A 24672-nucleotide genomic window follows, 5' to 3' on the forward strand; every position below is an offset into this window, starting at 1 on the left:
CCTCACATTTTTGTTAATATTTTATTATATCTTTTCATGTGACAACACTGAAGAAATGACACTTTGCTATAATGTAAAGTAGTGAGTGTACAGCTTGTATAACAGTGTAAATTTGCTGTCCCCTCAAAATAACAACACACAGCCATTGATGTCTAAACTGCTGGCAACAAAAGTAAGTACACCCCTAAGTTAAAATGTCTGAATTGGGCCCAAAGTGTCAATATTTTGTGTGGCCACCATTATTTTCCAGCACTGCTTTAACCCTCTTGGGCATGGAGTTCACCAGAGCTTCACAGGTTGCCATTGGAGTCCTCTTCCACTCGTCCATGATGACATCAAGGAGCAATCATAGGAGGAGGAAATGTGGGACTTTAAATAAGGTGAAAGGTGGGACATGCCATGTGCCTCCATCTCTATTGAATAGAAAATAAAAAGGAGTTGGGACTTTGAATGAGAGACATGACGAGGCTGGTAGGAATATAAATTACACATTTAATAATACATAAGAGTATGAAAACATGACGTGTTACAGAATATTGAATGACCAAAAATGTATAAGAGCTGATAAGTTGTCCCCAAATCCAAATTGATAAAAACCAACATGACAAAATTCCATGGAGTAGTAGAGTAATAGAAACACTTGATAATATAGTTGTTGCATCAACAGGCTCAACGCGTTTCGTGGACCGAGTTCACCACTTCATCAGGAGAAGGTGTGTGATGCATGTCTGCAGAAAATATATGTATATAGGAAATTGCAAACATGATGAATAAACAAAAATTGGGAAGGGGAGGGAAGGGGAGGGATGGGGAGACGAAGCACCCACGTTCCCAAAACTTACAATGCAGCTCAGGTTGTTTGTGTCAATGGAGGTAGGACATGACCATGGGTATCCCTCCCGGGAACTGAGGGAGCACAAACCAGGTGGGCAAGGCAGAGCACGCCACACACAGGTGGAGTGTGGGCTCTGTTCCACCCTCAGTGTGTTCCAGGCATCCCATGGGGCAGTTCATCCATCGGCGTTCACTGCCCCCCCCCCCCCCTGGAGATCCTTTCAAAACACAGGCGCGACGCTGGGATCGCAATGCTTGGCAGTTCTTTTGCGGGTATGAGGTGCACATATTTGGAGTCTGGGGTTTGTTCTCTGCACCTTTTCCTCAGTGACATCTTCCCCATCTCTCACTATCTTTTTGTTTCTTCCTAACACCTTCAGGATGCTTGTTTTGGCCCTCATTTATTTTTCTCTTGTTTCTTTCTCAGGGGTCCTCCTGGGATTTTAATACTTGGTGTACCCTTTTGGGCATTTACTAAGTTATTGGCTCTGATCGATCACTATGCTTCACATATATTTTTACTGGTGTTTAGCCTTGTGTCACCTTCATATCTCTCACTTACTCTCTCACTTACTTCATTCTTCTTTCATACTTATATTTGGATTCCTTGTTCCTATACATTATTTCACCACGCAAGTAGCACTATGGATTTTAATCAAGTATACACTTTTTTTTTATAATAATATAATAATGAATATTTTTTATATATATTTTTTGACAGATATCCTTTTACGCTGCTACATGCAACACTATTCACCTTATCTCAAGCCCACACTCCACCTGTGTGTGGCGTGCTCTGCCTTGCCCGCCCGGTTTGTGCTCCCTCAGTTCCCAGGAGGGATACCTATGGTCATGTCCTACCTCCAATGCCACAAACAACCTGAGCTGCATTGTAAGTTTTGGGAATGTGGGTGCTTCGTTTCCCCCTCCCACCAAAATTTTTAAATATTCATCATGTTTGCAATTTCCTATATACATATATTTTCTGCAGATATGCATCACACGCCAGTTCGGTCCACAAAACGTGTTGAGCCTGTTGATGCAATGACTATGTTATCAAGTGTTTCTATTGCTCTACTACTGCATGGAATTTTGTCATGTTGGTTTTTATCATTTTGGATTTGGGTACTAATTATCAGCTCTTATACATTTTTGGTCATTCAATATTCTGTAACATGTCATGTTTTCATACTCCTATGTATTATTAAATGTGTAATTTATATTCCTACTAGCCTTGTCATGCCTCTCATTCAAAGTCCCAACTCCTTTTTATTTTCTTGACATCAAGGAGCTGAGGATGCCCTACAAATGCTCAATAGGGTTTAGGCCTGGAGACATGCTTGGCCAGTCCATCACCTTTACCCTCAGCTTCTTTAGCAAGGCAGTGGTCATCTTTGGGGAGTGTTTAGGGTCATTATGTTGGAATACTGCCCTGCTGCCCAGTCTCCAACGGAAGGGGGGGGGGGGGTGTAGAGAGCTGATGACTGACAATCACTAGCTTTCTGCTCAGGGAGGTCTGAGAACTGAGCGATCAGCAGTTGGGGTGACGGCGGGGGACAGATGTAGCATCGATCCGATGCTGCATCAACCTAGGTAAGAATTGGTTCCCGCCCCAAAAAAGTCCATACTTCTCTAAGTTAAATATAATCTTTGGAGTACATCACAACAAAAAACTAATACCATCTTTGAACATTCTGATCAAATTTTTTGAGATTTAAAATGAAAAAGGTTTGAATTTTTTGGGATTACTATTATTACAACTTGAATAACTTCCCTTGGTATAATATATTATAAAGTTAAATCCACCCTCAATTTAAGTATTCTGTTGCATAAGCTTTTTTTGTCCTCTCTACAGGTGGCCAAACTGCAATTAGTAGTGATGTTGCAGAAGCGTATGAAAAGAAAATGATAACTTTTATACTGTTTATTGAAGTAAATTACTTTTTATAAACTGCTTCCCTACTTACCAGCTATACTTTTTTTTTTAGGATGTTTAAAATGAGAAGAAGAATGGCTGAAGCTGCTCACAGATTGGGAGTCTTGATATGAAGTTGTCTTTATAAACTCAATAGCAGAATGCAAAATTTTGAACTGCATTAAAACTGCCATACCTATACAGAAAACATGAACACAGAAAAAACAAAACAATGTCATAACTGTATTAAAACCAATGATGTTTTAATAATTCCTAATGAATATATGCTATCTTTAAAGAAACCGCAAATACAAGTTACAATCCAGATTATGTATTTTTGTAATAAGATTCTTAACCGGTTGCCGACCGCCGCACGACTATATACTGCGGCGGTCAGCCCCGGCCAGGCAGAGTGACGTATCGATACGTCACTCGCCTGTCACTGACTTGCGAGCCTATTGCGGGCGGGCGCCCGCCGCGGCTCGTTCACAGACAAGTCAGTGCGTGTGTCCGGCGGACTCGATGTCCGCCGGTCACACTACGATCGCTCCTGTGAAGGGAGAAAGGCGGAGCGGCTTATGTAAACAAGCCGCCCGTCATTCTCCCTGGTGTAAAAATGAAGATCTGACAGTTCTACTATGTAGAACCGTTGATCTTTGCTTTTACACCAATAGCCATGTCCCTGCACAGTTAGAAACACGCCCCTAGGACACACTTAACCCCTCCCTGTCCAATAAAGTTAACCCCTTCCCTGCCAGTGTCATTTTTGCAGTAACAGTGCATATATATAGCACTGATTACTGCAGTAATGTCACTGGTACCCCCAAAAGTGTCAAAAATGTCAGTCAAGGGTCCGATCTGTCCGCCGCTATGTCACAGTACCGCAAAAAAAATCGCAGATCGCCGCCATTACTCGTTAAAAAAAAAAAAACCCAAAAATGACAAAAATCTTTCCCTTTGTTAGTAAACGCGATAACTTTTGCGCAAACCAATCAAAATACGCTTTTTGCGATTTTTTTTACCAAACATATATAGCGTAAAACAATTTGGCCGAAAATGTTAAAAAATTTTGATTTTTACATTTTTTTGGGGGGGAATTTCATATAAAAAAAAGTGAAAAATATTGATATTTTTGCAAAAATTACGCTCTTTTTTTGTTTATAGCGCATGATCAAAAAATCGCACAGGTGATCAAATACCACCAAAAGAAAGCTCTGTTTGTGGGAAAAAAAGGACGTGAAATTCGTTTAGGTACAGCGTCGCACGACCGCGCAATTGTCCGTCAAAGTCATGCAGTAAAAAATCGCAGCCAAATCCTCCGGGGCTTAAGTGGTTAAGATATGCAAATACTTTCAAAGATCATTGCATCAAAATACAATTACATTACTGGCAGTGCAGGAAAGGATAAAATTGGATTTTTCCTACAGCTTACCTGTAAAATCCTTTTCTTGTGGAGTACATCATGGGACATAGAGCAGCCATAATAATAACTATGTGGGTTATGCGCCACCTATAGGTGAATGGACACTGGCAGATTAATCAAACAGAAAGTCCTCCCCTATATAACTCCTCCTACACAGGAAGTACCTCAGTTTTGTAGCATAGCAACTAATATCCCAAAAAAGAAGGCCAGGGACCTCTATGTCCCGTGATGTACTCCAAGAAAAGGATTTTACAGGAAAGCTGCAGGAAAAATCCAATTTTCTTTATTGTACATCACCGCACACAGAGCGACCATAATAAGAACTATGTGGGATGTCCAAACGCAATGCCCTTGAGGGGAGGGGGACACAATAACAGAAACTGCCACCTGATAAGGATCTATTCTGAACATACTGTGGCCAAAGCAGTATCCTCTGTGGCTTTGATCTCCATCTGGTGAGATCTTGTGAATGTATGAATCAAAGACCATGTAGTGGCCTTAAACACCTGGGCAACTGACACCTGATGGACCAAGATGCCCCCCACACACCTTGTAGCGCAGTGTTTCTCAACTCCAGTCCTCAGGGCACACTAACAGGCCAGGTTTGCAAGAAAACTGAAATGCATCACAGGTGATATCATTTGCTGCTCAGGGATTGCAGTATTCTAGTCTGCATCTACCCAAAGTAATACTTAAAATATGGCCTGTTAGTGTGCGCTGAGGACCGGAGTTGAGAAACAATGTTGTAGCGAACACTCTCACCAAAAAAGGGGTGTGGACATTGCCTTTTCAAGTGATAGGCTTGAATAATTATCTAGTGGGATCCAATGAAGAAAATAGTTAACTTGCATGCCTCCTGCCCTTCCTGGGCTCTGCTGGCAGTACTAACCAGGAATCCTGACCTGCGCTGACAATTTATGTAAATCCGGACCGCCTGAACTACCTCCAGAGTATGCAGCGACTCCTGCCAACTGAGGATTAGGAAAGAAAGGCAAGACACTGCCCTGATTCAAGTGAAAACTAGAAACCACTCTAAGCAAAAAAGATGGATGAGGATGCAACATCACCTTATCATGATGTAAGACCAAGAACACCTCCTTGTAGGAGAGGTCAGCTCTGACACTCCACTTGAAGTGGCAGCAACCAAGGAAGCCACCTTCAGTCAAAGGAATAACTGTTTCTCAAATTGATTCAAAAGGTGGCCTCTGCATGGACAGTCGAGAGCAAATTCAAGTCCCAAGGACATAAGAGTGGTCTGACAGACGGGGCTGTCTGCATTACACCCTGTATGAAGTATGAATCAAGGAGTGAGAAACAATGGCCTCTAGAAAAAAATAGATGGGAACAAATCTGACCCTTAATGCTATTTAATGCCGATATTACTTTCCTTCCTGATTGGAGAAAGGAAAAAAACTCCCACTCACAAATCTGCGGGTGCCACTACCTGGCTTCACCCCAGGCATAAAATATTTCCAAGTTCTGTAATTGAAGCTCCCTGAAGCCGGCTTTCAGGTGCTCAACAGAGTGGAGATAACAGGACTCAAGACCATTAGGTTCAGCTGGACTAGAAGTGAATAGGACTGCCTGCACAAGGATGCACAGAATACCTGTATTTCCGTGCAGGTAAACACGGCCCTCCATGGGCGCACCCCACTGAATGAGGTCTTAGTAGGAATTTAGCAGGAATTATGCAAGTTATATTGTTTTTATGTGTGCAAATAAGGATTTTAGTGGTGGGGGGGTTACAAATTCTTAAAGCTGTAAGGGAAAAATAAAAACCTTTAGATTTTAGAGAACTTTGGATATTTACACTTTTGTGTCTGTTCGATTTTCACCATTTCGTAAAAAGGCGCAATTAAAAAAAGTTATAAATATTTATTTATTAACTCAATAAAGTTTAAGTTTTTATATTAAGTAGGGATTTTGTAAACTTTGCTGTGTTTTTATCTGCTAATATTGATTTTAGTGAATTTTTAGCAAAAATGTTTTCGATAAACATTTAGGCAAGAATCGTGGGACCTTAAAAATCAGTAGCACCTTTTTATTCTACTGGTCATGAGCTTTCAGAAAATATATGGTTTGGGGGTCTTTTACAAACTCTGAAACCTGAAAATGATAAATCAATGAGCAAAGGCAAAAATTGCAAAAATGGTCTGGCCAGCTGAGTTTAAAAGTGGAGCACAGGGCCTATCAGCAAAAGAGTTAAATGATTGTGTATACAGATGTTGCAAGTTAAACTATATTTAAACCAAAAATGTAATATGATGCTATTTCGTTTTCAAAAATGTAAATTAAAATTTAAATGTAATATATAATATTACCCGAGGTGTAACAAACCCACTGGGCCACCAGAGCATCCACAGTTTCCACTAGAGGATACCTGTACCTAGAGTCAAAGAAGGTTCACCTTGATGTTGAACCTGGAGGCCAGGATGTTCACATCTGGCCTCCAGATCTACCTTGATAACCAAAGCTTTGGTACCCGTTCCCCCCATATTAAAAACATTGCAGTGCATAGCTTAAAAACCATATTTGTTTTCACTAGCACAGCTCATGTAATGCTGTATTGGCAGCTGAGGACAACAGGGTAGGTTTTAGTTCAAGTAGTGTTTTTTCTCTGTGAGTACCCGAGCTAGCCAAGCTGTATCTGGCAGGGTTTTGTACATCTCAGGACTCGATGTTAACAAATGCAAACACAGTTGCAGGTAAAACAGCTCCCAATAGCGTATTCAGCTGATCTACCCTACTTATATGCAATGTAATTTTTAATTCCACATTTCATGCGAAAGTACAAATGCACCAAAAAAAAAAAAAAAAACTTACATTTTAAGTTTTCGTTTTTGCTTTCAGTTAAATATCCAAGTAGTATAATTAAATCTTCCACAATACGAAAATACTGAGATCCAGAGGAACTGCAGGCATGGATTGTGACCGCTATCAGTAGCTGCTGCAAATCACAAGCAAGTAAAACGTATTCATCCAGAGAGATACTAGAAGACATAATCAGAAAAAAAAGTAACTTCTAGTGACGTATAAAAAATTAAACATATATATGTGTTCAAGCATTAAAAAGGACACTGCCCAGGTCATTCATTTAGAAGTTATTCATTTACCTGCACCACCCTTGCGGTCTACACTTTAGGTTTACATTTCCCCCTAGCCCTGAATAAGTCATGCACTAGGCACCAACAATACAGGTACAGAATGACCTCAACCCTCAATCATTCAGAATAGCTAAAGACTGTGAACATTCTCCACCTGTGTTGCTGACTAGTGAATGATTTATTCAGGCACTGCAGATACCCCTGGAAACACGTTCATTGACTCTACATGCTTCTTGAGTGACGTTGGCACCAGGCGGAGGAGGAAGTTCCCTGTCATCGAAGCTGCTTTTCGATTGGACAAATTAATCCTGGCTTCCATACAGTGACACCTGGTGCCCAACACCATCGTCACCTGTTGGATTTCTTCATGTTCAGACACTGAGCACCCATGCTGTGAATCTTGTCACTTTCACCTGCCTCCTTGTTCTTGTGAGTACAACTTACTATGATTTAATAAAGTGTTTGCTTTTTAATTCTACACTATAGTGGCCCTTGCCACTCGTTTCTCTCTCCCTTTGTGTGCATCCTAGATGGAGTATCACCTTCTGATTTGCAGGCTGCAGCACCCACCTGTCAGTGTAGAATTTGTATAGTGTTGGCTACACACTCAATCAGATTCCATTTGTGTATTAACTATTTTTTGATTTGTGGTACACATTTCCTTTTTGAGATTAGGTGACATTCTGCTACTTTGACATCACACATTAACCATTTGGATTTACCATTTTGTTTTTGCCTAACCATTCAGGGGCTGTTTTGTGGAGCGCTGTCGTCCCAGTGGATTTCTACTGGGCCATTTTTTGTGTGATATACCTTTGGATTCTGGGATTGCGCAGGAGCCCTACGACCCCTATATAGGGTTTATAGCAAATCTGCTTGGCATATCATCAGAATAATTTTTATCTCACACATATAGGTCAGTTTTTATTGGACTCCTGGCCTGGGGTCCCATTTGCATGGTCGACGTTGGTATATTGCTACATCACACATAATTTAGCTTTAGAAGTTTGTTTTCACCTAACCATAAAAAGGGACTGTTTGTATGTCATAGTTGTCAACAGAACAAGAGATAAGAGTAAATTGCCTAAAGGGCACACCTGTTTGAGGGACAATTATCTAAGAAGAAAATTCCCCTTATATTGACAATATAATATATTTATATATAATATACATTTTTCAATCCGTCTATGGGACAGGAAATAAAGGGAAATCTCCCCTGTGAGAATCAGCAAAAAAACTGACAAGTGATTGAACCCCTCCCTACGTCATGCAAAACAAAAAAAATAATAGATACACACATTTTACCAGTTAATACATATGGACGAAATTTTTACTTTCATACCCCCCCCCCCCCCCCCCAATTTGAATTTATTATCCTATTGGGTATCATTATTCACACATTTTCAGAGCACTGTTTAAACATACCTTGTCTCAATGGCACATAACGTCACCAGTGTGTTACACAAAGCATACAGCAGACCACTATCAAGGAGCATATCTGCTACTTTTGAACAGGAGTGGAGGATTTGAAGCAAAATGCAAAATGAGTTATGCAGCAAGGTGGCATTGTGTATGGAATTCTCAATCAATCCAAGAATAGGGATGATGCACCACTTCTGAAAAACACCCACATTTCGTATGTCTTCTACTTCAAATCTGTTTATAATGAAACAAGACACAACATGGAGTTGAAAATAACCAAGTTTAAAAACAAGTTACATTAACTAAGGTGCATGAAAAAAACAAGAAATGGAAAGTATTTTGTCTGCAGAAGGTAAAAAGCTACTACTTCTGTGCTTGTGTGTGCTGCAGCAACACAAACAATGCATGTTATGTGTGTACATTAACATGCCGTGGTGCCATTCATTTTGAAAGGCACAACACACTAAAGCAATGCAGCACAAACGCACATGCGTTGCAACGCCCAGTAAGTACAACCATGCATCTTGGTGGTCTGAAAAAATGCTGCATGACTATTGCGGTACGAACACACAATAACCCACGTGTTTAACAAACTGCAGCAAACCAGGCTGGTGTGAATGGGCCCTCTAGGTATTTAACATTTTAGAATAAGGAAAGTGCACACGCTTACCAGAGTATAAACTTCAATTTGTGTTTTATCTGTAATTCTACAGCTCCCTCTGGGTAATTATTTTATTCACAGAATACAGAATTATAGGCAGGGGGAAAAATTAGGAGAATCAAATACTTCCACTCTTCCTTGTGACATGACTACTCCAATAGGTCCTCCCACTACAGACTACCTACATTAAGATACAGGAGGGGGCGGAGAGAAGACCAGTCACCCCACACAAGGACAGACACCAGTTTTTTACTACAGGAAGCTTCTGCACAGAGGTAAAGTTCCACTCCAAAATATTGGACTGATCTGCTCACATATGCAGAGGCTGTGTTTATAACCAGCTGTTGTGACGTAGTGGCCAGGAGACCAGCAGCAGCGGGCAGTAAGAAAGAGAAGAATCCAAAATATCTAGACATGTTGGATTAGACACCTTTTCTGCTTAAAGTGGAACTTTACCCGTGACAAGTTATTAAAAATAAATAACAGGAGAGGTGTATGGCGCTGCCAAAATATATTAAATTAAATATTCCGTGTGTCTTACAATGATACTACATAAATATATATAAAAAATGTGTCTCTCCACTGTAAATATTAATAAAGTGTCAGGTGCATTAAAGGTGACTGGTGAAAGTAAATTTGATTATAATAAGTAATCCAACCCTGTGAGGGGTATAGAATGGTGCTAAAACAATTGAAGAGAGAAAAAAGAAAAAATGGAAAGTCAAATGTAAAAATTGTGAATAAAGATAAAATTGATATAAGTAGTGTCAACCTGATAAATAGGACAATCGATAAAAAAATGGTAGGAAAAACAATTGAGTTGGATCCACTAAAAGTGTTAGAAAAATATATAAGAAATATGAAAAACAATAATGTGAAGTGTAAAACAAGGTACTATACAATAAATAGTATCATAAATAGACACAAAATGAAAAATCTTATAAAACCACTCTAAAATCTGACACACATAGTCCAAGTAATAGTAAGTCCGTAATGACTAGCAAAGTCAAAAAAGAGGGAGGGTAGTCCCACAATGGGATGCCCTTCTTGAAGAGAGAGAGCAAAAAGTGACTTGAGTGCAGGTGCTCTATTGGAGAATTTTTAGAGGTGCTCGGATGTCGGTGACAATTTAGTGACACCGACATCCGAGCACCTCTAAAAATTCTCCAATAGAGCACCTGCACTCAAGTCACTTTTTGCTCTCTCTCTTCAAGAAGGGCATCCCATTGTGGGACTACCCTCCCTCTTTGACTTTTCTAGTCATTACGGACTTACTATTACTTGGACTATGTGTGTCAGATTTTAGAGTGGTTTTATAAGATTTTTCATTTTGTGTCTATTTATGATACTATTTATTGTATAGTACCTTGTTTTACACTTCACATTATTGTTTTTCATATTTCTTATATATTTTTCTAACACTTTTAGTGGATCCAACTCAATTGTTTTTCCTACCATTTTTTTATCGATTGTCCTATTTATCAGGTTGACACTACTTATATCAATTTTATCTTTATTCACAATTTTTACATTTGACTTTCCATTTTTTCTTTTTTCTCTCTTCAATTGTTTTAGCACCATTCTATACCCCTCACAGGGTTGGATTACTTATTATAATCAAATTTACTTTCACCAGTCACCTTTAATGCACCTGACACTTTATTAATATTTACAGTGGAGAGACACATTTTTTATATATATTTATGTAGTATCATTGTAAGACACACGGAATATTTAATTTAATATATTTTGGCAGCGCCATACACCTCTCCTGTTATTTATCATTCGACTATATTTCTAGGAATATAGTGTATAGGTGGGCTGCAGCCAGTATTTATCATAATAGAGGCTTAAAATTATCCTAAGCGCGGATTTCCCATTTTTAAGTTATTAAAAATGTTCTTTAGCAAGGAACATTGATTCCATATTAAAAATTAAGTAACCAAGGGGGCAAGTTGTACTGTTGCAGTAATATTCTTTTTGGGATATCAGTTACAAGGTTATGCATCCAAACTGCAAGTAACAATAACCCCAGCCTTAAAAGTGCTTCTAATTGTCATTTCCTGGTCTATGACTAGTCTGATTTTGGGGAAATTCACAAGAGCATCTACAGGAGAAGCAGTAAGAGTCTAGTCAATAGAAGCAGAAGCTAAACGTGCTATGTTACCAGGACATTAAAGCGATAAATCAATACACTCAAAACATATGATGAACTTAAAAACTTACTCCTCATCAAGCCCAATATGTCGTCCGAAGAACATCTCCAGCAGACACTCTATTACCCTTTGACTCCCCTGGTGTAGATAGAGTTGGTTGGCTAGCAGTGTAAAACCATTTTTCTTTAAAAAGGTCTCTTTATATTCCTTGGATGCTCGATGAAAATATGAATTCAACAGCTAGATAAAGGGAAATAAATGGTCAAATGAAACATTTTATTTTCATCAAATGATCTACTGCATGTGAGCACTTTTATGCTGCAGCAATTCTTTAAAATGGTTGTAAACCTCGGACAAGAAATAGGAACAAAGCATATCTCTCTATAGCAGCCCCAAGATAGCCATAAATGCAACATCGTAACACAATATCTTAAACTAGCTTAAAAATGTAAACTTTTTTTTTTTTGTAAAAAAATGTGTTTAGATTACTGGACAAAATAAGAACCAAAATATCTGAGGAGCACCTTAACAATTTATTGAGAATTGCTACTACATCCATAGAACCAGATGTTGATGTACAAGTTTTTAAAAAAAAATAAAAATCTGACGCACTAGTTTTAAGTTGTCCTTTTACATTTATAAATGTAAAAAAAAAATTACAAATTTTATTACTCAGATATCAATACAATATCTATTTTGGTGACCTTTATCTTGTGGTGATATTTAACTTTTTCTGTTCATCAGCTATCCTTATTGTGAATGTATCTTATGAATGGCCCAAGACCATTCCTTTTCTTCGAATATGGCCCAGGAAGGTGAAAAGTTTGGACATCTCTACTCTATAAGTGTGTACTTGTCTCAATCCAAAGCACTAAATATGATTTCTGTCTGCTGCCTCCTTCCTCTGCTATCTGCATGAGTCACTTCGGACAAGTTTTCCTGACACCAAGAGAAAATGGGATTTTTGACTTATTGTAAAATCAATTTCTCTGATGTTCATTGACGGACACCTTCTGATCTCCATAACCGTTGGTTTATGCTGCCACCTACAGGAGTAGGACACTAGGCAGAAAAAAAGTCTGGCTACGCCTATCGGCAGTCCCAGGGGGTATTATTCCCTCTCTCTGCTATAGGCACCCAGTTTAGTTACAAGCAATGTCAAAAGAACTACAACTCCACAGAGGGGTGGGTGCTGTGTCTGTCAACGAACATCAGGGAGATGGATTTTATGGCAAGTCAAAAATCCCATTTTCTCTTTCAGTCATTGACGGACACAGCTTCTGATCCCCATAACCATTGGGACGTCCCAAAGCAGTGTTAAACATGAGATGTGGGAACAGCAAAAAAAACCCCAAGGCTAAACAGTAACCAACCAGGCAACAGGAGCTCAACCAAAACAACTGGAGCCTACCTGAAAAAAAAAAAAAAAAAAAAAAAAAACCTTCAAAGAGGATCAGGTCCTCTCAACTGCAGCCTGCAAAACCTTGCGGCCCACAGAAGCATTTGCAGATGCCAACACATCCACTTTATAAAACTTTGTGATAGTGTGCACCGATGACCAGGTGGCCGCCTTGCAAACCTGTGTCACTGACGCCTGATGACGGAAAGCCCAGGAGGCACTAAGCACCCTAGTAGAGTGCACCTTTACAGGGAAAAGAGGAACCTGACCTTTCATGGAATAGGCCAGAATCATTATCTATCTGATCCAGCTGGAAATGTTCGCAGAGGAAGTGGACAATCCTTTACGAGGCCCATCCGTGAGCACAAATAGTGAGTCTGACTTCCTGAAAGACTTCTTCGCTGCCAGGTACACCCTAAATGCCCTGACCACATCCAAGGTATGCAAGGCAATTTCCTTTGGAATTTTAGGCCTGAGACACAGGGAAGGCAACACAATATCTTCATTCAAATGAAAAGCAGACAACCTTTGCAGGGAACGACTGACAGGGGTGAAGAACCACCTTATCTCTGTGAATCACCAGGTAAGGTGAACAGGAAACACCACCAGTTCCGCCACCATGCGCGCCAGTTCCGCCACCCTGCGCATAAGATTTTCAAAGGGAGGCTTCTGGAGGCTGAAAGCACCAAATTGAGGTCCCAAGGCGGCAAAGGAGAAAGCATTGGAGGAGCCAAATGTCGGACACCCTGAAGAAAGGTACGCACCAGGGAGTGTGTGTCCAAAGGTCATTGGAAGGAGACCGCCAAAGCTGACACCTGGACCTTGATGGTACTCATGGCCAATTTCTGTTCAACCTCCCGTTGAAGGAAGGTCAAGATCCGAGCCACTGAGAAGGAGCGAGGACGAACCCCAAGAGACTCACACCACGCAATGAACGTTTTCCACGTATGATGGTAGATATTCCTAGAAGTAGATTTCTTAGCTTTCAACAGGGTAGGAATCATCGACTCAGATAAACCCCTATCCAGCAGCTGGCGTTCAACAGCCAAGCTGTCAAAGCCAGCGACTGTAAAGCAGGATGGAAGATTGGACCTTGGGACAGCAGATCCTCCTTGAGAGGAAGCAGCCAAGGAACGTTGGTGACCAGCCGCACCAGACAGGCGTACCAAGCCCGGCGAGGCCAGTCCAGAGCCACTAAGATGACCGGAATCCCTCCTGCCTCTATCCTGCGTAGAAGTCTTGGCTGAGGCTTGAGAGGAGGGAAGGCATAAATAAGACAATACTGACCCCCACAGGGCCACCAGCGCCTCTGTGGTGTCTGCCAGAAGATCCCTTAACCGAGCCACACACCTCTGCACCTTTCTGTTGAGCCGAGACGCCAACAGACTCACCTCAGGAATGTCCCACCAGGGACACAACTGATAAAACACCTGCTGAAGGGATCACTCCCCTTGGTCCAAGGCCAGCCAACTGATGTAATCCGCCTGCCACTTTTTCACCCCGGGAATGTGTACGGCGGAGAGGGCTGGAACAAACTGTTCTGCCCACCTTAGAATGCCAGTTACCTACAGAGCTGCCAGGACACTTCTTGTGCCCCCTTGGTGATTGACATAAGCCACAGCCATGGCATTGTCCATTGTATATATATATATATTATATATATATATACACACGTGTGTGTGTATATATATACATAACATATACATAAACTCATTTATAGTTATTTATGTTATAATTTATGATTTTGTGTTTCAAACCTTTTAACGGCGGCAAAATAAGTGCACAAACACATACTGGCGTACATCAGGGAGACCCCTACAGCACCCCATACAGCGCCCCCAGTGGGAGCAAGAGGGGAGATAAAAAACCCATAACCCGGCCAGCAGGGGGATCCTACAGAGACCACCAGCCCTGCTATCCCCTAAGAGTGGGCCCACAACCCCCCAAACGTCCCCAAGGACAAGGAGGTAACAGTACTCACCATCCAGGAAGCGGGCACCGCTCAGATATGGGAGACCTCCCACCCTAAGTGGGAGTGCCTTCAGCCATGGAGGGACGCTGGCAACACGTGGGCGATCAGAGTTGAGACATCCTCAGCGAAGACGCAGCTCCACAGGCTCATCCCCATATGGAGGGGCACTGTCGTTGCGAGGCCTGGGCGTACCAGTAACCTGCCGCGCTCATTGGCAGGCTGGGACTCCATAAGGATCTACGATACCCAGTCCAAGGCCCAGCTCTGCAGTCACTTGTAGTCCTCCAGGAAAGGAATCCCTGACTAACTAGTGATAGTGAGAGGAAAAAAAAAATCTATTGTGTAAAGAAAAACACATAAATTCAGAAAAAAATATAAAGAAAAAAACGAGACTCTAGGTCTCAGCAGGGAAGACCTAGCTCTACTCCTGGTGCTAGGCAGCATAAAACTGAGGTAATATAAGATTGGGTTCAGGATAATGGCTGAGGGATTGCCCCCTAGTGGCGTGCCAAGGTCTAAAAGTTTTTTTTTTTATTAACCTGATAATTATCTGCCTAGCCTGCTCCTGCAGAGTGCGCCATTACCCAATAGTGAAGGCTAATACCATCGGGTGGCGACTGTCAGAGGATGTAAGAGAAAAAGGTGACAAGGAGGACCACAAGCATGCAGCCTGTGACTGACAGCCTCAGCTCTGTTCCTGCGTGAAGGGGGTTGTATACCTTCCCTACAATCAGCTGTCAGATCTCCTCACTGAGCTCCGCAGTGTGTAAATTTCAACTCCGTGTACCATGATTTATGAAAGCTCAGACAAACCATATACATTCTGGAATTTTAATGTATGTAAAGAAAAGAGTAATGCAGATAAACGGATACAACTTATATGGGAGCATTTATATGGTCTATGGGTTATCATCTGAGGCCATTCACTTCACTGGGCATATGTAAGGTGTTACAAACACTTCAAGCCTTCCCTTATCCATCCTTGATTGTTGCTAGTCACAAACCGTATATGTAGTGCCTGTTTAGAATATGTTTTCTTTGAATGCATGATTAAAATAAATGTAAATATGCAAGAAACTGCCTGCCAACACTTTATCTGAGTACTTTATGTAATCCAGACAAAGGGGTTTTTCAGGTAAGCTACCTAAAATATTTAAAGTGTATGTAAAACCTAACAATTAACATCTCCTAGTTGCTTTTGGTCTTCTAAATATGCAATTGAAAACGTTATGTTCTATCCGTGCAAAGGATACCAGTTGATTTTGCCAGAAATCCATTAAACTAGTTTACTGTGTGCTCTACCTTTGCACAGGGATGGGGTTAGGGATGGGATGGGGTTAAGTTCTATGTAATCCATTAGACCTCGTTCACACCATGTACAGTGATGTGAGTTTTTCTGCACATATTCTGCAAGGGCACAAAGAAAAGAATTGTTCTCTGTGCCCTGTTCACACCACTAGTATCACGTGCAGATTTTTTTTCTGCGCAGGAATCTAAAAAATGTATGCAGTTTTCTTCGTGGGGGAAAAAAAAAATGATGTGACATCAACATTGTGGTGTACACAAGGCAGAGAAAGGGATTACCAAAAAAAAAAAAGCCCATGGAAACTGATGTCAATGTGCATAAAAACTCATGAAAATGGATGTAAACTTATGTCTCTGCAAGTAAAATCTGCATGGTTTGCATATATGGTGTGACCAAGGCCTTGGAAGTGAAGTAGGCAAGGCGGACACCATGTGATTAGAAATTCAAAGCGGAACAAAACAGTGTTGTCATGTCAAAGAGGAACTTAGGAGCACACTATATTTCTAGCACATCAGTTATTTTTCTGAAATGTACAGGTATTGCAAGGATGTACTAAATAGGATTTTTTTTTCCTTTAATATATTCCAATGTTTAGAAAATTATTGTGAATCACAGGCAGTAAACTGAGGACTGCAACCCCTTCTTTAAACACAGATATTGCTTCTATGTAGTAAAATCATACCATCCAGAAATGTACTTATATCAGAAAAGTCAGGATATATTTGGATAGCTATAAATCATTCAGTGGTCTACAATTTAGAACAGTGGAAGAAACTAAACATTTAAAGTGACCTTCTCACCACAGATACCCATTACATAAAAAGGCAGTGTTCTGTAGTTTACAAAAGATAGCGGTTAAGGCTGATAAGATTGTTAGAGGTTACAGTTCAGTGGACAGGAAGTTACAAGGCCTGGAAGGATCAACATGTATTTTTTGTACTTGCAGAAAATGTACTTAGTCTAAAAAAAAAAAAAAAACTAAAAAAAAGAAAAAAAAAAAAATTGTAATATATACAATTTTTTAAATATAGAACTAAATGTACAATTTAACCTTCTGTGTGTACTGGACAAGCACAAACCTGATTCATAAATATATCGCAATACTGGTCTAATAAATTATCTACTAATTTTTACCTATTTGCATTCCTTAGGCATGCTACGTATGCCCAAAAAAACTTCAACAAACTACACAGGGCATATATAACATATCCTGTGCCTCTACCCCTGCTGCAGCTCTCCTGCAAGGATTTCTTGTTTATTACAGCAGCTGCAGCCACTGCTGTGAAAAGCCAAGTTTCTGTGTTTGTAAACACTGTTCAGAAGAGTCAATCAGAAATACAATGTAAAATTGGTACATTGTATTTACTCTGTTGCATTTATCTGTAGATTGTATAGATGACCTCTGTCTTGACCTGTCAGGTATAGCAAACCCTACCAGTAAAAAAAAGAATGCAACATAGGTTGTTACTTAAAGTAGAAGAAAAGTGCAAGTCTAACTATTCTTAAAAAAATGCCCTCCCTCCTCCTTTTACCTATCCTGCCTCCCTCCCTCCTCATTTTACCTATCCTGCCTAACCAGTAGAAAAAAAGATCTGTTTACTTACCCATTTTTAATCCTTTCCGGCCCAGTCATGTGATCTTGCAGCTCCGGCTTAGGGAGCACATGACAATGGCTGAAAATGCTGGGAGCCATGACATCACCCCCATGGCCTGCAGCATCCACTCATTTACTGATACAGGAGAACAGGAGCTGTGGGATCACATGACTACCGACTAAAACTAGATAAGAATACACATCTTTTTTACACAGTGAGGCAGGAGGGAACATTTTTATGAATAGTTCTACATAAGCTTTTCTTTTACTTTAATATTAGTGTGTTCATTCTAATTAATCATAATTAGCTACCTACCCTAAGCCATTTTTTTCTCTTTTCTTTTTGTTTTGTTCAATTAGTTCATTGGTTTGTCACTTAAAATAATGAGTGAATTTGAAAAAAGGCAATTATTTTATTTGTAAATAACTTTGTAATGCTTTGTACCAGAGTCATAATTTTACTATTAGGCTTTTTCACACCTGGGCGTTTTTGAGTGTTTTTCAGCTCCAAAAATGCTCAAAAAAAAGTTCCAAAACGCCCAACAAGTAAAACCCCATTCATTTAAATGGCCCCTGTTCACATCTGAGTGTTTTGCAAAACGCCTGTAGCTGAAAAAAGTACATGAGCTTCTTTTTGGGCTGATTACCAGCGTTTTTGATAGATGTCAATGCCTGCCTCCAAAAACGCCTAAAGAAACGCCTGAAATCGCGGTAAAAATCACAGTAAAAACCGCGGTAAAACGCTACGCTCAAGTGTGAATGTAGCCTTATAAAAATAAGAAATTACAGAATCAAAATATTTGCATCTACAGCAACACTATTTAGGATGGTTATATATTTTTATCTATAGATTAAACTACAACTAGACGAGGGAGTGCTTCCCTATGCACCAAAAGGCCACTTATCTAAAGCTTAACCTGTATTGTAAATCATAAAAGATATGTAAATGACCATAACGGGTATACCTATAGTTACATAGTCAGGTTGAAAAAAGACAAGTCCATCTTGCTCAACCAATAAAAAAAACAATAAAAAAACAAAAAACAAAAAAAAAACACAAAAAAAAAAAAAAAACACAATAAAGAAAACCCAGCGATACAATCCCATATACACAATCCTATACCCGCAGTTGATCCAGAGAAAAGCGAAAAACCCCAGCAAAGCATGATCCAATTTGCTACAGCAGGGGGAAAGATTCCTTTCTGATCCCCGAGAGGCAATCAGATATTCCCTGGATCAACTTTACCTATAAATATTAGTATCCACTTACAGTATATTATATTATACACCCAGGAAAGAATACAGGCCTTTTTTTAACCACTCTACAACCGCTCACAGTAATACTACTGCGGCAGAGTGGTTCGTTATCGTCCAGCCACGTAGTATTAACGTGATTGGACACTCCCCCTTCTGGGCGGCGCTTGCGCGCCGCCGGAGGCTCGCTCCCGCTGTTTTCATTCACAGCGGGAGTCGGGCCAGGGGAGGAGCAGCGGCGATCACCGCTGCTCTTACCCGATCGTCGGGGATCGAGTCTGGAGATCCACCCGCTGTGTGTAAACACAGCGGGCGGATCTCCATAGTGACAGGGAGTGACAGATCAGACTGTTCAGCATAGCTGGACATCCGATCTGTCCATGACTCACACAGTCACCTCCCCCCCTACACGTCAGTAAGCACCAGGCATACATTAACCCCTCCCTCTCCAATAAAATTAACCCCTTCCCTGCCAGTGTCATTTTTACAGTAACAGTGCATATTTGTAGCACTGATTACTGCAGTAATGTCACTGGTACCCCCAAAAGTGTCAAAAATGTCAGTCAGGGGTCCGGTCTGTCCGCCGCAATGTCGCAGTCCCGCAAAAAAAAAATCGCAGATCGCCGCCATTACGCGTTAAAAAAAAACACCAAAAATGACAGAAATCTTTCCCTTTGTTAGTAAACGCAATAACTTTTGCGCAAACCAATCAAAATACGCTTATTGCGATTTTTTTTACCAAACATATGTAGCATAAAACAAATTGGCCAAAAATTTTTAAAAAAATTGGTTTTTACATCTTTTTTGGGGGGAATTTCATATAAAAAAATGTTAAAAATATTGTTATTTTTTCAAAATAAACGCTCTTTTTTTGTTTATAGCGCAAAAAGTAAAAATCGCACAGGTGATCAAATACCACCAAAAGAAAGCTCTGTTTGTGGGAAAAAAAGGACGTAAATTTCGTTTGGGTACGGCGTCGCACGACCGCGCAATTGTCAGTTGAAGTCGCACAGCGCCGAATCGCAAAAAGTGGCCTGGACGGAAGACAGCAAAATCCTCCGGTGGTAAAGTGGTTAAGCAATCTAGTGAGCTAGCCAAAACCACCTCTGAAGGGAGTCTATTCCACATTTTCACAGCTCTTACGGTGAAGAAACCTTTCCGTATTTGAAAACGAAATCTGTTTTCCTCTAGACATAAAGAGTGCCCCCTTGTCCTCTGTGTTGACCTTAAAGTGAGTAACTCAACACCAAGTTCACTATTTGGACCCCTATGTATTTATACATGTTGATCATATCCTCCCTTAACCTCCTCTTTTCAAAAGAGAATAAATTCAGTTCCTCTAATCTTTTCTCATAGCTGAACTCCTCCATGCCTCTTATCAGTTTGGTTGCCCTTCTCTGCACTTTCTCCAGTTCCCTGATATCCTTTTTAAGAACTGGTGCCCAAAACTGAACTGTATATTCCAGAGGAGGTCTTACTAATGATTTGTAAAGGGACAAAATGGGGTGAGGTTAAATGACCCCAGCCTGAGGGAATACCTGTTAAGGTCATTACATAGCTTTTATGATTTACAATAAAGGTTAAGCTTTAGATAAGTGGCCTTATGGTGCATAGGGAGGCCCTCCCTCATCTAGTTCTAGTTCATTTTTCCACAGTTAAATGTTAACAATAGCACAGGCTTTTGTATATATGTTATCTACAGATTGCACAGAAAAAAAAAATTGTAAGACCGAATCACCAACAGAAAGCCTTCTTTGTCCCAAAAAAAAAAAAGCAATTCATACCTTACCTTTTATCGTAAGCAATGACAAGGTTACTGCCTAATCAATAGACATATAGCTGAAATGTAAAAATTGTTTTGGTCTATAAGGGGTATACAGGTGCAAAAGTTAAATTGGTTAATGTAAAAAAGGATCAAATATCAAAATGTTATGTTATTCAGTGCACCAGGGAATTCATAATGGAAGGTGCTAAGGTAGTTTTAACTATTACATATCGGTTTCTTTGCTGCAGTGTTCAACGTGATGCATGTTCCACTGACAACAGTGCAAAAAAAATATCTGAAGGCAAGGTGCCAAAACTTATTTTTTGGATATATTGTTCACCTGGTTCCTGGTATGTATTTTACACCAGCTCACTACTTAAAACATCTGATTAAACTATTCCATCACTACCTGCAGATATAGGCATACTGTAACTAGTGATTACAATATATAGGTATACTGTAACTATTGATTACAAAAAAAGATATAGGCATACTGTAACTATTGATAACAATTAAGAAAAAAAAAGTAAGAATATTAAAGCCATTAACACTTACTTTTAAGACTCCTTGTTGAATAAGAGGAGATGGGTGATTGACCAATACAATAAGTACATCCGGTTGAATAATTTCATTGAAAACATCTGCTACCATTACATCGGGCATTGTGAGAACAACACCACACAAAAGATCATAAAGCCCACAACACACAAGATGAATGCAATCATCCATTGATCTATAAAAACAGAATTAGTCACATTCATAACAAATACTTTAAGTATAAGAATACACGTTGTGCATTATATGAAATATATGTATCCTGTCCCCATGCCAATGCTAGAGAGCCCCTAGTCTAAATTTGGTTATGCAGCTAGGTTGTAGTCAGCCTGAGCTCCTACTGTTTTCATTTGTTGGGTTCCCCCCTTTTGTCTTTAATCTGGGTGGATATTTTCAGAGACTGGACTGGGCCTGTGACATCAACCGACAGCAGGTTTCAGGTCTTGTTCAATATACTGCGGGTGGCTGCGGGAATCACAGAAATCAGGAATTGCAATAGCACCATGAGATTTCCTGGCTTTTGCGTTTTGAAAATGGTACAGAAACCTTTTTCCTGCATAAAACGCAGGCACAGCAGCCCATTTAAATGAATAGACTGCCGTGTCCATGCAAAAGCAGCTCACAGACCTGTGGTAATGTGAGCCAGGTCTTAGCCTGTCAACTGAAATTGGGTCACAGCAGTGACGAACGAACTGCACTCCTACAATCTATAGAAGTACAGCCAAAATAGTTTCAGCTATACTTCTTTAAAGGGATCCTAAACCTAAAATCAAACATTTACTATATGGCAGCTTACCAATTCTTAGATTTGTTGTTACATTCGTTTTTTTTTTAGGATCGCTTTACTTTATTTATACCTTGTGGTCTGGCCTGTAAGTCTGTTTTTTTTAAAGATCAAGCACTCCTATAGCAGAGTGCTCATGTAAAACCTTTACCCCAACTGCAGTGTGAGCTGGAGTTTGACTTCAACTTGTTAGTTGTTAGTATATTTAAATCTGCTAGTACATCCAACAGACTGACAATGCTGTTGTCTAAAGGTTTCTGGCACTCCTTCATCCAGAGTGGGGGCACTCTAATGCAGGAGGTGTGTTACTGGCCAGATCACCAAGTGAAAACAGAGGATAATGAGCCTAAAAAAGAAAATGTACACAGCCACGATATTTAACGATTGGGGAGCTGCAGCATATTATATTTTTGGCTTTTTGAGATTAATACGTTTTAAGCTTACACTCTCTCGCTACCCATCAGATTGTGTAAAGAAAGTGACGTTTTGACAAAAACCACATACTGCGCATCCACTATTCCATGATGGGTAGCGGTAATCTGATACTATACTCATGTGGACATCTTACTTCACCCAGCTGCGTCTTAAATTTCAGAGTAATTTTAGCTACAAAGTGAGCGAATATAAATAAATATAGTTTATTGACATCTGTGATGCAATTTTGATGTTACATTTTGAAAGAAGCTAAACGCCAGCAGTAGGAATGTAGCGGAGGCCATGCTGGTACACCCCGCACTGCTCAGCGCTAAACCTTTATGCTTTCAAAATTAAACCTCCAAACAGCATCACAGATGTCAATATACTATATTTAGTTATATACGCTCACTTTATTGCTAAAATTACTCTGAAATTCAAGCTGTAGCTGGGTGTTCTATCAGATTAACACTACCCATTAGATCATGAAGTGTTTGGAGCTCATAGTGCCGTGGAACGCATGTTGGAACGTATAGCGCATGTGCAGTAAGTATTTTTTGGTTGGAACGTCACTTCTGTTATGAAATCTGATGGGTAGCGGTAATGTGATAGAACACCGGCATAGCAGGCGCAGGGCCTTCTTGTTTCTTACCCAGAAAAGACGCGTATGATGCCACTTCCGGGTCCTCGTTGTCCGTGTCCCAGGCCATCGAGGCTGGGAATGAATGTAATGCAATGCGATCCGAACTGTATTACATTCAGTGGAGTACAAAAAAAGTATTACTAAACCCAGGACCCTGCATTAACTATATCTGGTCTCCCACAGTACACAGAAATGTGTATATATAAACTGCTTAATACCTTTTCTTATCAGCAATTTTGTGATGTATTTTAGTGCCTGGTTAAAGCTTGTAGGAGTTTTCATTCTCCTCTGATTGTAGTATGAGGTTGCAGGACCCCTGACCCTCTGTCTGGACAGTGCCAATTGGCACTGTGCTGATCACTTACACTCTCCCAAGAAAAAATAAAAAACAATCTAGCAATTCTACAAAACTGTGCAGGCCGACTACACTAACTCGGTCGTATCCGGACATGTTTTGGGGACAATGCAAGAAGGGAAGGATCTGTGCATACAGGATCAAACAGCCCTTTCACACAATGCAGAGGATTAACCCCTTAGGTTCCACAGTGAGAACAAGCATGCTTTACTGCATATACAGACTGATTTTTCTGTTGTGGGTTTAGTAACACTAAGTAAAAAACATTTTTTTTTGTAAAAAATTTAAGTTATACCCAAGCACATAAAGTCCCCTCCCCCAAAAATTTTGAGGCCCCCCAAGCCTCACATATATGCACGTACACACTTAAATGCTTGCGTCGGGGAGCCTACTCATGAAAACGCTGATTGCGATACAAGTTACATATTGCTACACACGTCAAAAAGAGAGCAATATTCTAGCACCAGACCTCCTCTAGCACTAAATGGATGACCCATAGGAAACTTTTAGAGCAACACCTATAGAGCAGTGGTCCTCAACTCCGGTCCTCAGGGCCCACTAACAGGCCAGATTTTAAGTATTACCTTGGGGAGATACAGACTAGAGTACTGCAATCACTGAGCAGCAAATGATATCACCTGGGATGTATTTCAGTTATCTTGCAAACCTGGCCTGTTAGTGGGCCCTGTAGGCCAGGGTTGAGGACCACTGCTATAGAGAACATAGGGTACTGAAGTTTGTCGCCATTTGACAGGTGCATGCAAATTTAAGGTTTGACGTGTTGGATATCCATTTATTCAGTGCAACCTCATCATTTATATTTTTACCAAAAATCTTAATATATTAGCCTTCAGGCCTAAAATTTTTTAAACATGTGCAAAAAAAAAAAGCAAAAATGGCTCTGGCAATGAAAGGGTTAACCACTTTACGTCTAGCCACGTAGACCTACATCGGCTGACTTTGCCTGGTTGTACCAGGGTGATGCCTCTAGCTAGAGGCATCATCCTGGTACAGTTTTTTAGAGCTGGCGGTCAGCTTTCCGGCGGTGATGACCGATGCAGCTCAGGAGCCGCTCGATCATTACCCCGGCGAGCAGGAGGGGACGTTCCCCCCCTC

At 40.3% G+C, this 24672-nt stretch overlaps 1 protein-coding gene across 1 annotated transcript in view; it reads right to left on the reverse strand.

Annotated features, from left to right (window-relative positions):
- LYST (lysosomal trafficking regulator) overlaps nucleotides 1-24672 on the reverse strand; it is a 409773-nt gene that overhangs the window by 172009 nt on the left and 213092 nt on the right. The window contains exons 23-27 of the mRNA XM_082252534.1: nucleotides 21361-21538; nucleotides 11586-11755; nucleotides 8702-8932; nucleotides 6996-7162; nucleotides 2802-2945 (exon numbers count right to left, since the gene is read on the reverse strand). Of these exons, the coding sequence (XP_082108660.1) occupies nucleotides 2802-2945; nucleotides 6996-7162; nucleotides 8702-8932; nucleotides 11586-11755; nucleotides 21361-21538 (890 nt within the window). The remainder of the gene's footprint in view (nucleotides 1-2801; nucleotides 2946-6995; nucleotides 7163-8701; nucleotides 8933-11585; nucleotides 11756-21360; nucleotides 21539-24672) is intronic.

The sequence above is a fragment of the Pelophylax lessonae genome (genome assembly GCF_965119305.1).
Source record: "Pelophylax lessonae genome assembly, chromosome: 3".
Lineage (NCBI taxonomy): Eukaryota > Metazoa > Chordata > Amphibia > Anura > Ranidae > Pelophylax > Pelophylax lessonae.